Genomic DNA, 13,628 nt, shown 5'->3' on the forward strand with positions numbered 1-13,628 from the left:
TCTCTGGAGATATTCAAGACCCGCCTGGACAAAGTCCTGTGCAGTCTGCTGTAGGTGACCCTGCTTCGGCAGGGGCGTTGGACTAGATGACCCACAGAGGTCCCTTCCAACCCCTACTATTCTGTGATTCTGTGATTCTGTGATTCTGTGATTCTGCCATGGGCAGATGAGGCTGAGTACAGCTTTCCAGGATAGTCCCTTCTGGCTGCCAGCTATCTGCAGACATTCGCATTTTCACAGCAGGGCGACTGAAGCCGCCTGGAATGGACACCCCCATCCCCGGGATACGTTTGAAGTTTGGTGTGGCAAGACAAGCAAGCAGCCCCAGTCTCTGTGCCTCTGTGCGAAAAGTGCCATGGGCAGATGAGGCTGAGCAACAGCTTTCCAGGCTAGCCCCTTCTAGCTGCCAGTTATCCGGAGACGTTTGCGTTTTCGCAGCAGGGATGCTGGAGGCGCCCGAAAGGCATCCCCATCCACGTTCTACGTTTTCAGTTTGAGGTGGTAAGAAAAGCAAGCAGCCCCAGTCTCTGTGCCTCTGTGCGAGCAGTGCCATGGGCAGATGAGGCTGAGCAACAGCTTTCCAGGCTAGCCCCTTCTGCCTGCCAGCTATCTGCAGACGTTCGCATTTTTGGAACAGGGATGCAGGAGGCGGCCGGCACGGACACCAAGGTCTACGTTTCAAGTTTGAGGTGGTAAGACAAGCAAGCAGCCCCAGTCTCTGTGCCTCTGTGCGAGCAGTGCCGTGGGCAGATGAGGCTGAGCAACAGCTTTCCAGGCTAGCCCCTTATGGCTGCGACCTTTCTGAAGACGTTCGCATTTTCAAAGCAGGGTTGCTGGAGGGGCCTGGAATGGACGCCCCCATCTCCGGGCTGTGTTGAAGTTTGAGGTGGCAAGACAAGCAAGCAGCCCCAGTCTCTGTGCCTCTCTGCGAGCAGTGCCATGGGCAGATGAGGCTGAGCAACAGCTTTCCAGGCTAGCCCCTTCTGCCTGCGAGCTATCTGGAGATGTTTGCATTTTCGTAGCAGGGTGGCTGAAGGCGCCTGGAATGGTCACCCCCATTCCCGGGCTACTTTGGAAGTTTGATGTGGCAAGACAAGCAAGCAGCCCCAGTCTCTGTGCCTCTGTGCGAGCAGTGCCATGGGCAGATGAGGCTGAGCAACAGCTTTCCAGGCTAGGCCCTTATGGCTGTGAGCTTTCTGTAGACTTTCAGATTTTTAGAGCAGTGCTGCTGGAGGCGCCTGGAATGGAGCCCCCATCCCTGGGCTACTTTTGAAGTTTGAGGTGGCAAGACAAGCAAGCAGCCCCAGTCTCTGTGCCTCTGTGCAAGCAGTGCCATGGGCAGATGAGGCGGAGCAACAGCTTTCCAGACTAGCGCCTTCTGCTGCGAGATATCTGCAGACATTCGCATTTTCACAGCAGGGATGCTGGAGGCGAACGGCACGGACACCCTAACCTACGATTGAAGTTCCAGGTGACAAGGCAAGCAAGCAGCCCCACTCTCTGTGCCTCTGTGCGAGCAGTGCCATGGGCAGATGAGGCTGAGTAACAGTTTTCCAGGCTAGCCCCTTCTGCTGCAAGCTATCTGCGGACGTTCGCGTTTTCGGAGCAGGTACGCGAAAGGAACCCGGCAGCGAAGACCATCCCTAGGCTTCATTTGAAGTTTCATGTGGCAAGAAAATCAAGCAGCCCCAGCCTCTGTGCCTCTGTGCGAGCAGTGCCATGGGCAGATGAGGCTGAGCAACAGCTTTCCAGGCTAGGCACTTCTGCCTGCGAGCTATCTGCAGACATTCGCATTTTCAGAGCAGGGATGCTGGAGGCACCCGGCAGGGACACATCATCCCTGTTCTACATTTGAATTTTGAGGTGGCAAGACAAGCAAGCAGCCCCAGTCTCTGTGCCTCTGTGCGAGCAGTGCCATGGGCAGATGAGGCTGAGCAACAGCTTTCCAGGCTAGCCACTTCTGCCTTCGAGCTATCTGCAGACTTTCACAATTTCAGAGCAGGGATGCTGGAGTCACCCGGCAAAGGCCCCCTAAGCTACGTGGGAAGTTTGAGGTGGCAAAACAAGCTAGCAGCCCCAGTCTCTGTGCCTCTCTGTGAGCACTGCCATGGGCAGATGAAGCTGAGCAACAGCTTTCCAGGCTAGGCACTTCTGCCTGCGAGCTACCTGCAGACGTTCGCATTTTCAGAGCAGGGATGCTGGAGGCACCCGGCAGGGACACATCATCCCCGTTCTACGTTTGAATTTTGAGGTGGCAAGACAAGCAAGCAGCCCCAGTCTCTGTGCCTCTGTGCGAGCAGTGCCATGGGCAGATGAGGCTGAGCAACAGCTTTCCAGGCTAGCCACTTCTGGCTGCAATCTATCTGGAGACGTATGCTTTTTCGCAGCAGAGCTGCTGGACGCGCCCGAAAAGCATACCAATCCCCGTTCTACGTTTGAAGTTTGAGGTGGTAAGACAAGCAAGCAGACCCAGTCTCTGTGCCTCTGTGTGAGCAGTGCCATGGGCAGATGAGGCTGAGCAACAGCTTTCCAGGCTAGCCCCTTCTGTCTGTGAGCTATCTGGAGACGTTCGTGACTTCGGAGCAGGTCTGCTGGAGGCACCTGGGATGGAGCACCCATCCCCGGGTTACGTTGCAAGTTTGAGGTGGCAACACAAGCAAGGAGCACCAGTCTCTGTGCCTCTGTGCGAGCAGTGCCATGGGCAGATGAGGCTGAGCAACAGCTCTCCAGGCTAGCCTTTTCTGGCTGCCAGCTATCTGCATACGTTAGCATTTTGGGAGCAGGGCTGACGGAGGCGCCCGGCAGGGACCCCCTAAGCTACTTTTCACGTTTCAGGTGGCAACACAAGCAAGTAACCCCAGTCTCTGTGCCTCTGTGCGAGCAGTACCATGGGCAGATGAGGCTGAGCAACAGCTTTCCAGGCTAGCCTTTTCTGGCTGCGAGCTTTCTGAAGACATTCGCGTTTTCAAAGCAGAGTTGCTGGAGGCTCCTGGAATGGAGCACCCAACCCCGGGCTATGTTGGAAGTTTGAGGTGGCAAGACAAGCAAGCAGCCCCAGTCTCTGTGCCTCTGTGCAAGCACTGCTATGGGCAGATGAGGTTGAGCAACAGCTTTCCAGGCTAGCCCCTTCTCCCTGCGACCTATCTGTAGACATTCGTATTTTCGGAGCAGGGCTTATGGAGGCGCACAGAATGGAGCATCCATCTCCGGGCTATTTTGGAAGTTTCATGTGGCAAGACAAGCAAGGAGCTCCAGTCTTCGTGCCTCTGTGCAAGCAGTGCCATGGGCAGATGAGGCTGAGCAACAGCTTTCCAGGCTAGCCCCTTCTGGCTGCCAGTTATCTGGAGACGATTGCGTTTTCGCAGCAGGGCTGCTGGAGGCGACCGAAAGGTATCCCAATCCCCGTTCTACGTTCTCAGTTTGAGGTGGTAAAACAAGCAAGCAGCCCCAGTCTCTGTGCCTCTGTGCGAGCAGTGCCATGGGCAGATGAGGCTGAGCAACAGCTTTCCAGGCTAGCTCCTTCTCCCTGCGACCTATCTGCAGACATTCGTACTTTCGGACCAGGGCTTATGGAGGCGCATAGAACGGACACCCCCATCTCCGGGACACGTTGGAAGTTTGAGGTGGTAAGGCAAGCAAGCAGCCCCAGTCTCTGTGCCTCTGTGCGAGCAGTGCCATGGGCAGATGAGGCTGAGCAACAGCTTTCCAGGCTAGCCCCTTCTCCCTGCAAGCTATCTGGAGACGATTGCGTTTTTAAAGCAGGGCTGCTGGAGGCGCCCGAAAGGTATCCCAATCCCCGTTCTACGTTCTCAGTTTGAGGTGGTAAAACAAGCAAGCAGCCCCAGTCTCTGTGCCTCTGTGCGAGCAGTGCCATGGGCAGATGAGGCTGAGCAACAGCTTTCCAGGCTAGCCCCTTCTCCCTGCAAGCTATCTGGAGACGATTGCGTTTTTAAAGCAGGGCTGCTGGAGGCGCCCGAAAGGTATCCCAATCCCCGTTCTACGTTCTCAGTTTGAGGTGGTAAAACAAGCAAGCAGCCCCAGTCTCTGTGCCTGTGTGCGAGCAGTGCATGGGCAGATGAGGCTGAGCAACAGCTATCCAGGCTAGCCTTTTCTGGCTGCCAGCTATCTGCATACGTTCGCATTTTGGGAGCAGGGCTGATGGAGGCGCCCGGCAGGGACCCCCTAAGCTACTTTTCACGTTTCAGGTGGCAACAAAAGCAAGCAACCCCAATCTCTGTGCCTGTGTGCGAGCACTGCCATGGGCAGATGAGGCTGAGCAACAGCTTTCCAGGCTAGCCCCTTCTGTCTGTGAGCTATCTGCAGACATTCGCATTTTTGGAGCAGGGCTTATGGAGGCGCATAGAATGGAGCATCCATCCCCGAGCTATTTTGGAAGTTTCATGTGGCAAAACAAGCAAGCAGCCCCAGTCTCTGTGCCTCTGTGCGAGCACTGCCATGGGCAGATGAGGCTGAGCAACAGCTTTCCAGGCTAGCCCCTTCTGCCTGCGAGCTATCTGCAGACATTCACGTTTTCAGAGTAGGGATGCTGGAGGTGCCCGGAAGGGATCCCCATCCCCGGACTAGTTTGAATTTTGAGGTGGCAAGACAAGCATTTGTTGTGGGGAACAAAATTAGTTCGATTTTGCTATAGCTTTATTTTAATTTTGTTATATTATTTTGCATCTATGTTAAGGCAAGTGTTAAACACTGTTATTCAGTTTAGTTCTGTTCTTTTGTAATCTTGCTAACAAGGACTGTTGTGGCTCAAATGTAGCCCACAAGGACTGCTTGTGAGACAGACGAAGAGAAACAAGGACTGATAACCAGAACTTTGTTGTCTGTAAGAAGCAACTCTCTAGCTGAAACTGCTTCTATGGTTTGGGACTCAGCCAACACAGACAACTCATGAATTTTTGGGCCAAAGGTGAAAGCACACAGCAAGAAAGACTACGAGCCTTCATCCAAAAGATCCCCACAGACGACCACCAGACGACACTGCGCAAGTGCTAAAGGGGGGTGTAGTATGATAATGAATTCCTAGAAATAACAATAGTCCAGCCTACTTAGATAAGCTTTGTAATAAATAGGTGCATGCTTCGTGACTCGGTGTGCAAGTGAGGAGGAGCGATCCCCTTTGCACCCGGCGCCGCAATAAACATACCTGCTTTATAACTCTCTGAGTTGTGAAGTTTGATTCTGCATGTCACAAGCAGCCCCAGTGTCCGTGCCTCTATGCGAGCAGTGCCGTGGGCAGATGACGCTGAGCAACAGCTTTCCAGGCTAGTCCCTTCTGGCTGCCAGCTATCTGCAGACGTTCGCATTTTCGCAGCAGGGCTGCTGGAGGCGCCCGGCACGGACCCCATAAGATAAGTTGGAACTTTGAGGTGGAAAGACAAGCAAGTAGCCGCAGTCTCTGTGCCTCTGTGCGACCAGTGCCATGGGCAGATGAGGCTGAGTAACAGTTTTCCAGGCTAGCCCCTTCTGCTGCAAGCTATCTGCGGACGTTCGCGTTTTCGGAGCAGGTACGCGAAAGGAACCCGGCAGCGAAGACCATCCCTAGGCTTCATTTGAAGTTTCATGTGGCAAGAAAATCAAGCAGCCCCAGCCTCTGTGCCTCTGTGCGAGCAGTGCCATGGGCAGATGAGGCTGAGCAACAGCTTTCCAGGCTAGGCACTTCTGCCTGCGAGCTATCTGCAGACATTCGCATTTTCAGAGCAGGGATGCTGGAGGCACCCGGCAGGGACACATCATCCCTGTTCTACATTTGAATTTTGAGGTGGCAAGACAAGCAAGCAGCCCCAGTCTCTGTGCCTCTGTGCGAGCAGTGCCATGGGCAGATGAGGCTGAGCAACAGCTTTCCAGGCTAGCCACTTCTGCCTTCGAGCTATCTGCAGACTTTCACAATTTCAGAGCAGGGATGCTGGAGTCACCCGGCAAAGGCCCCCTAAGCTACGTGGGAAGTTTGAGGTGGCAAAACAAGCTAGCAGCCCCAGTCTCTGTGCCTCTCTGTGAGCACTGCCATGGGCAGATGAAGCTGAGCAACAGCTTTCCAGGCTAGGCACTTCTGCCTGCGAGCTATCTGCAGACGTTCGCATTTTCAGAGCAGGGATGCTGGAGGCACCCGGCAGGGACACATCATCCCCGTTCTACGTTTGAATTTTGAGGTGGCAAGACAAGCAAGCAGCCCCAGTCTCTGTGCCTCTGTGCGAGCAGTGCCATGGGCAGATGAGGCTGAGCAACAGCTTTCCAGGCTAGCCACTTCTGGCTGCAATCTATCTGGAGACGTATGCTTTTTCGCAGCAGAGCTGCTGGACGCGCCCGAAAAGCATACCAATCCCCGTTCTACGTTTGAAGTTTGAGGTGGTAAGACAAGCAAGCAGACCCAGTCTCTGTGCCTCTGTGTGAGCAGTGCCATGGGCAGATGAGGCTGAGCAACAGCTTTCCAGGCTAGCCCCTTCTGTCTGTGAGCTATCTGGAGACGTTCGTGACTTCGGAGCAGGTCTGCTGGAGGCACCTGGGATGGAGCACCCATCCCCGGGTTACGTTGCAAGTTTGAGGTGGCAACACAAGCAAGGAGCACCAGTCTCTGTGCCTCTGTGCGAGCAGTGCCATGGGCAGATGAGGCTGAGCAACAGCTCTCCAGGCTAGCCTTTTCTGGCTGCCAGCTATCTGCATACGTTAGCATTTTGGGAGCAGGGCTGACGGAGGCGCCCGGCAGGGACCCCCTAAGCTACTTTTCACGTTTCAGGTGGCAACACAAGCAAGTAACCCCAGTCTCTGTGCCTCTGTGCGAGCAGTACCATGGGCAGATGAGGCTGAGCAACAGCTTTCCAGGCTAGCCTTTTCTGGCTGCGAGCTTTCTGAAGACATTCGCGTTTTCAAAGCAGAGTTGCTGGAGGCTCCTGGAATGGAGCACCCAACCCCGGGCTATGTTGGAAGTTTGAGGTGGCAAGACAAGCAAGCAGCCCCAGTCTCTGTGCCTCTGTGCAAGCACTGCTATGGGCAGATGAGGTTGAGCAACAGCTTTCCAGGCTAGCCCCTTCTCCCTGCGACCTATCTGTAGACATTCGTATTTTCGGAGCAGGGCTTATGGAGGCGCACAGAATGGAGCATCCATCTCCGGGCTATTTTGGAAGTTTCATGTGGCAAGACAAGCAAGGAGCTCCAGTCTTCGTGCCTCTGTGCAAGCAGTGCCATGGGCAGATGAGGCTGAGCAACAGCTTTCCAGGCTAGCCCCTTCTGGCTGCCAGTTATCTGGAGACGATTGCGTTTTCGCAGCAGGGCTGCTGGAGGCGACCGAAAGGTATCCCAATCCCCGTTCTACGTTCTCAGTTTGAGGTGGTAAAACAAGCAAGCAGCCCCAGTCTCTGTGCCTCTGTGCGAGCAGTGCCATGGGCAGATGAGGCTGAGCAACAGCTTTCCAGGCTAGCTCCTTCTCCCTGCGACCTATCTGCAGACATTCGTACTTTCGGACCAGGGCTTATGGAGGCGCATAGAACGGACACCCCCATCTCCGGGACACGTTGGAAGTTTGAGGTGGTAAGGCAAGCAAGCAGCCCCAGTCTCTGTGCCTCTGTGCGAGCAGTGCCATGGGCAGATGAGGCTGAGCAACAGCTTTCCAGGCTAGCCCCTTCTCCCTGCAAGCTATCTGGAGACGATTGCGTTTTTAAAGCAGGGCTGCTGGAGGCGCCCGAAAGGTATCCCAATCCCCGTTCTACGTTCTCAGTTTGAGGTGGTAAAACAAGCAAGCAGCCCCAGTCTCTGTGCCTCTGTGCGAGCAGTGCCATGGGCAGATGAGGCTGAGCAACAGCTTTCCAGGCTAGCCCCTTCTCCCTGCAAGCTATCTGGAGACGATTGCGTTTTTAAAGCAGGGCTGCTGGAGGCGCCCGAAAGGTATCCCAATCCCCGTTCTACGTTCTCAGTTTGAGGTGGTAAAACAAGCAAGCAGCCCCAGTCTCTGTGCCTGTGTGCGAGCAGTGCATGGGCAGATGAGGCTGAGCAACAGCTATCCAGGCTAGCCTTTTCTGGCTGCCAGCTATCTGCATACGTTCGCATTTTGGGAGCAGGGCTGATGGAGGCGCCCGGCAGGGACCCCCTAAGCTACTTTTCACGTTTCAGGTGGCAACAAAAGCAAGCAACCCCAATCTCTGTGCCTGTGTGCGAGCACTGCCATGGGCAGATGAGGCTGAGCAACAGCTTTCCAGGCTAGCCCCTTCTGTCTGTGAGCTATCTGCAGACATTCGCATTTTTGGAGCAGGGCTTATGGAGGCGCATAGAATGGAGCATCCATCCCCGAGCTATTTTGGAAGTTTCATGTGGCAAAACAAGCAAGCAGCCCCAGTCTCTGTGCCTCTGTGCGAGCACTGCCATGGGCAGATGAGGCTGAGCAACAGCTTTCCAGGCTAGCCCCTTCTGCCTGCGAGCTATCTGCAGACATTCACGTTTTCAGAGTAGGGATGCTGGAGGTGCCCGGAAGGGATCCCCATCCCCGGACTAGTTTGAATTTTGAGGTGGCAAGACAAGCATTTGTTGTGGGGAACAAAATTAGTTCGATTTTGCTATAGCTTTATTTTAATTTTGTTATATTATTTTGCATCTATGTTAAGGCAAGTGTTAAACACTGTTATTCAGTTTAGTTCTGTTCTTTTGTAATCTTGCTAACAAGGACTGTTGTGGCTCAAATGTAGCCCACAAGGACTGCTTGTGAGACAGACGAAGAGAAACAAGGACTGATAACCAGAACTTTGTTGTCTGTAAGAAGCAACTCTCTAGCTGAAACTGCTTCTATGGTTTGGGACTCAGCCAACACAGACAACTCATGAATTTTTGGGCCAAAGGTGAAAGCACACAGCAAGAAAGACTACGAGCCTTCATCCAAAAGATCCCCACAGACGACCACCAGACGACACTGCGCAAGTGCTAAAGGGGGGTGTAGTATGATAATGAATTCCTAGAAATAACAATAGTCCAGCCTACTTAGATAAGCTTTGTAATAAATAGGTGCATGCTTCGTGACTCGGTGTGCAAGTGAGGAGGAGCGATCCCCTTTGCACCCGGCGCCGCAATAAACATACCTGCTTTATAACTCTCTGAGTTGTGAAGTTTGATTCTGCATGTCACAAGCAGCCCCAGTGTCCGTGCCTCTATGCGAGCAGTGCCGTGGGCAGATGACGCTGAGCAACAGCTTTCCAGGCTAGTCCCTTCTGGCTGCCAGCTATCTGCAGACGTTCGCATTTTCGCAGCAGGGCTGCTGGAGGCGCCCGGCACGGACCCCATAAGATAAGTTGGAACTTTGAGGTGGAAAGACAAGCAAGTAGCCGCAGTCTCTGTGCCTCTGTGCGACCAGTGCCATGGGCAGATGAGGCTGAGCAACAGCTTTCCAGGCTAGTCCCTTCTGGCTGCGACCTTTCTGAAGACGTTCACATTTTTGGAGCAGGGCTGCTGGAGGCGCCTGGAATGGAACACCGATCCCCAGGCTACGTTTTAAGTTTGAGGTGGCAAGACAAGCAAGCAGACCCAGTCTCTGTGCCTCTGTGCGAGCAGTGCCAAGGGCAGATGAGGCTGAGCAACAACTTTCCAGGCTAGCCCCTTCTGCCTGCCAGCTATCTGCAGACGTTCGCATTTTCGGAGCAGGGCTGCGAAAGGAGCACAGTAGGGACCCCTCATCCCCGGGCTACGTTTGAAGTTTGAGGTGGCAAGACAAGCAAGCAGCCCCAGTCTCTGTGCCTCTGTGCGAGCAGTGCCATGGGCAGATGAGGCTGAGCAACAGCTTTCCAGGCTAGCCCCTTCTGGCTGCCAGCTATCTGGAGACGTTCGCATTTTCGAAGCAGGGCTGCCGGAGGTGCCGCGGTTGCGTGCGGCACACCAGAGAGCAGCCACAGCATCCCTCTGCCAGCACTTGCCTGCAGCACGGCCAGGAGCACCCGCAGCATCCACACGCAGACGGCTGCGTCACCTCTGGGACCCTGCAACGCCTGCACCAGAGCCCAGGGCTGCCTCTGCGACGTCGGCAGAGCCATCACCCGCATCTGCCAGAGCAAGAACAATCCCTCGGCCCTCACCAGGTTCCAGGAGAAGGTGGACGAGACCACAGGGAGAGGGACTCTCTATGCAAAGGACGTCAGCTGCTGGGCCTCAGAGCAGAGGAAAGATCTCTCCCGCATCAGCAAGCACCTCCAGCTGCTACTGCAGCAAGTCAGCCCTCTCAAGTCCCAGCTGGAGACGTCCCACAAGCAGAAGGACGAGCTGCGCAAACAGCTTGAGGACTTGTCCCGCGTGCTGCAGGCGGAGAAGGAGGCCCAGGCGCAGCAGACGAAGGGGGCTGAGCAGAAGCTGGAAGTGAAGAACAAAGAGTATCCAGAGGCGGTGGCCAGGCTGGAGCGGGACAAGGACGACCTACGCAGAGGTACGGTGCTGTTCCCAGCCTGCCCTGCCAGGCCCGCGGGTGGCTGCAGGAAAAGCACAGAGGCCCTGCTCACAGCTCGGCCCCAGCACCACGAGCAGGGCTCCCGCCCGGGGTTTTGGTGAGCGCCGGGGCCGTTCCCCGCAGGGGGACGAAGCCCAGGCAGCGGGAGCTGGCTGTCCACTTCCTCTCGCTGCCACTGAAGCACAGTCCCAAACAAGCACTGGGTGAGAAATGCTTTGGTGTGGCCGCTCGCTGCCTCCTTGTTCCAACTTTTCGGAGGAGCTGTTTCATTAGCAGCACTTCTTGTGCCGCTTTAGGAGCTGCTCTGCTGGAAGAGCAACTCTCGGCCTTCAAGGAAGAGCTGGCTGCGAAGCAGGCTGCTGTGCAGGAGCTGGGTAAGGAGCCCGGGGCTCCCCGGCTGCCACCGCTCTCCCCTCACGCGTGTGTCACAGCCACGTCACTCCCGGCTCCCCGGGAACCGCTCGGCTCTAGGCTGGGGGGAGCGGGGAGGAGGACCAGCCTCCTTGGCTGCGCTGCCCCAGCATCACCCAGCAGCAGAGCGGGCTGGGGCTGGGGCTGGTGCTGGGGGGATTCAGGGCGGTGTCCCTCCCCAGAGCTGAGCAAGACGACCTTGCTGGAGGAGCTGAGGACCACGACGGCAGCCAGGAGCTGGGTGCTGGAGCTGGAGGAGGAGGTGCGGCTGCTGACGGGCCAGCGGGACAGCCTGGGCCAGGAGCTGAGCGCGGCCAGCAGCCAGCTGCGGAAGGAGAAGGCCAAAGTGCAGACCGTGCTGAGGCACCAGGAGGTACGGCCAGGCTCCGGGGCGGCTCCACAGCCCCGCGGGGTGCTGGCGTGCAGGCTGGACTGGCGGGTGCCGCTGCCCGGCAAGAGGGCAGCCAGCGGCCGCAGCAGCCACCCGCTGCAGCCTCGCCTGCCCCACACAGTCCCTGCAGGCCAAGCACCAGCTCCTGCTGCAGGACTTCAACAGCCTGGACCAGGAGCACAAGGAGCTGCAGGCCAGCCTGGGGGAGGCCGAGGAGGACAGGGCCAGGCTGGCAGAGCAGCCGCAGCAGAGCCAGGAGCAGAGGGGGCGGCAGCTCCGGGAGCAGCAGGTCAGCGCAGGGCTGCTGGGAGCGGGGATCCCGGGGGGGTTACAGCCCTGCCACGAGCGGGAATCCTGGGGGGACACACAGCCCTGCCAGGAGTGGGGATCCCGGGGGGGGGGTGTCACAGTGCGGCCAGGAGCGGGGATCCCAGGGGGGGACACAGCCCTGTCAGGAACTGGGATCCCAGGGGGGGACACAGCCCTGCCAGGAGCGGGGATCCTGGGGGGGGGACACAGCCCTGCCAGCAGTGGGGATCCCAGCAGGGGGGGACACAGCCCTGCCAGGAATGGGGATCCTGGGTGCACACAGCCCTGCCAGGAGCAGGGTTCCCAGGGGGGACACGGCCCTGCCAGGAATGGGGATCCTGGGAGGGGGGGGGGGGTCACAGCCCTGCCAGGAACAGGGATCCCGGGAGGGGGGTCACAGCCCTGCCAGGACCGGGGATCCGGGGGGGGGGGGGGGGTCACAGTGCAGCCAGGAACGGGGATCCCGGGGGGAGACACACGGCCCTGCCAAGAACAGGGATCCCAGGGCAGGGGACACAGCCGTGCCAGGAATGGGGATCCCGGGGGGACACAGCCCTGCCAGGAACGGGGATGCTGGGGGGGGTCACAGCCCTGCCAGGAGCCGGGCTGTCAGGGACCCCCAGCTGCCCTGCTCCCACCCAGAGCCACAACCCTCCCTGGAAGGACGCGGCGTGGCAGTGCCTCGTGGCCATCCCCTCCCAGGCCCCCCAGTCCCGCAGGACTCCCCCAGCCCAAACCCCCAGAGGTTGGGGCCAGCGCTCGGCCCAGCTCAGCACCTCTCCGCTGCGCCGAGCAGGAGCTGCTGGACGCCCGGCAGCGGGAGAAGCGCAGCCTGGAGCAGTCCGTCGTGGAGCTGCGGGCCAACGGCGCCAGGCTGGAGCAGAAGGCACGGGAGCTGCGGGAGCACGAGCGGCTCCTCGTCTTCTTCCCCGAGCTCCACAGACCTGCTGGGACGCAGCTGCAGAGTAAGGGCCAGGGCAGCAGCGCCCGCTGGCCCCGGGCTCGTGCCGTCGGGCTCTGCCAGGGCTCGCGGGGCGTCCTGCCGGGCCGAGCTCCACCTGCTCCCGCTGACACCAAGACGCTGCTCCGTTGGCAGGCACCAGAAGCGTGGCCAAGGAGATGGAGCAGCAGGTGCAGGCCAACAGCGTCCGCATCGGCGTGCTGCAGCAGGAGAACGCCCGGCTCAGCGCCGCGCTGGCCAAGCTGCAGGCGACTGCACAGCAGAGCATGCTGCAGGTGAGGCCGCGCGCACGCCCGGGCCAGGTGGGCGCCGCGGGGGAGAGGGCTGCGCTGCCGGCGGGGTGCTGCCACCCCCACGAGCACCCCGCAGCCCCTGCCGCTGCCCCACGCCCTCGGGGGAGCGCTGCCCCGGCCGCCTGCCCCGCACAAAAGGCTCTGGGGAGCAGGCGGCCGTGGGGCACAGCCCCCTCTGCCACCGCTACCCGGGTTCGGACAAACCAGCCCTGCCTTTGCTCTCCACAGCTGCCTTGTGCCATCCCTTCTAACAAGTTGGCATAAATAAGGCCGTCGATGTGGGAAACCGAATAACCTGAGACAGAACAGCGCTGTCTCATGACCCTGAAGGCTCAGCGCATCCCGTGCCTCCCTGCTCTGCTCTCCCGAGATCAGCTGTTTGCACACATCCAGCTGCACCAGATCCTGGAAAACAGCCACCGTGAGCCGGCATTCGCAAAGCCACGGCTCCCAAGCTGACCGGCTCCAGTAACTGTTGTGTTGGTACAGAAGGTGTTCACTAGAGCAATAAAACGAGTCTGACCGAGCACAGGACTGGGGTCCGTGAAGTCACTCACCACATGCCTCGAGCCGCCCTTTCTAACACGTCAATATAAATAAGGCGTCCGACCCCCCGCCCTCCCGCAGCAGAGCTGCCAGCAGAAGGGACCGGGCCGCACGGCCCCCCCCCCCGCTCCGGGCAAGCCACTGTGGGCAACGCCGACGGCAACAGGCGGCAAAGCGCGGGCGGGAAGGGCAGCCCCGCACCCCGAGAGGCGGCTCGGGACGGGCGGGCAGTGCCCACAGCAGCCCCGGGAGCGCCGCGTCCGTCCCCCAGCGCGGCCTACCCCCTAGCCC

General features: G+C 58.3%; 1 protein-coding gene across 1 annotated transcript; it reads left to right on the top strand.

Moving 5' to 3' along the window:
• Positions 1–7,482: 7,482 nt before the first annotated feature.
• LOC142362813 (coiled-coil domain-containing protein 157-like) lies at positions 7,483–13,188 on the top strand. Its single transcript, XM_075433434.1, has 8 exons — positions 7,483–7,522; positions 9,896–10,405; positions 10,723–10,800; positions 11,020–11,210; positions 11,350–11,517; positions 12,334–12,502; positions 12,634–12,773; positions 13,020–13,188. The coding sequence occupies exons 1-8, from the start codon at positions 7,483–7,485 to the stop codon at positions 13,053–13,055; spliced, it is 1,332 nt and encodes a 443-aa protein (XP_075289549.1). The 3' UTR covers positions 13,056–13,188.
• The last annotated feature ends 440 nt before the right edge of the window (positions 13,189–13,628 follow it).

This window comes from Opisthocomus hoazin, chromosome 12 (genome assembly GCF_030867145.1).
Source record: "Opisthocomus hoazin isolate bOpiHoa1 chromosome 12, bOpiHoa1.hap1, whole genome shotgun sequence".
In the NCBI taxonomy this organism is placed as follows: Eukaryota; Metazoa; Chordata; class Aves; order Opisthocomiformes; family Opisthocomidae; genus Opisthocomus; species Opisthocomus hoazin.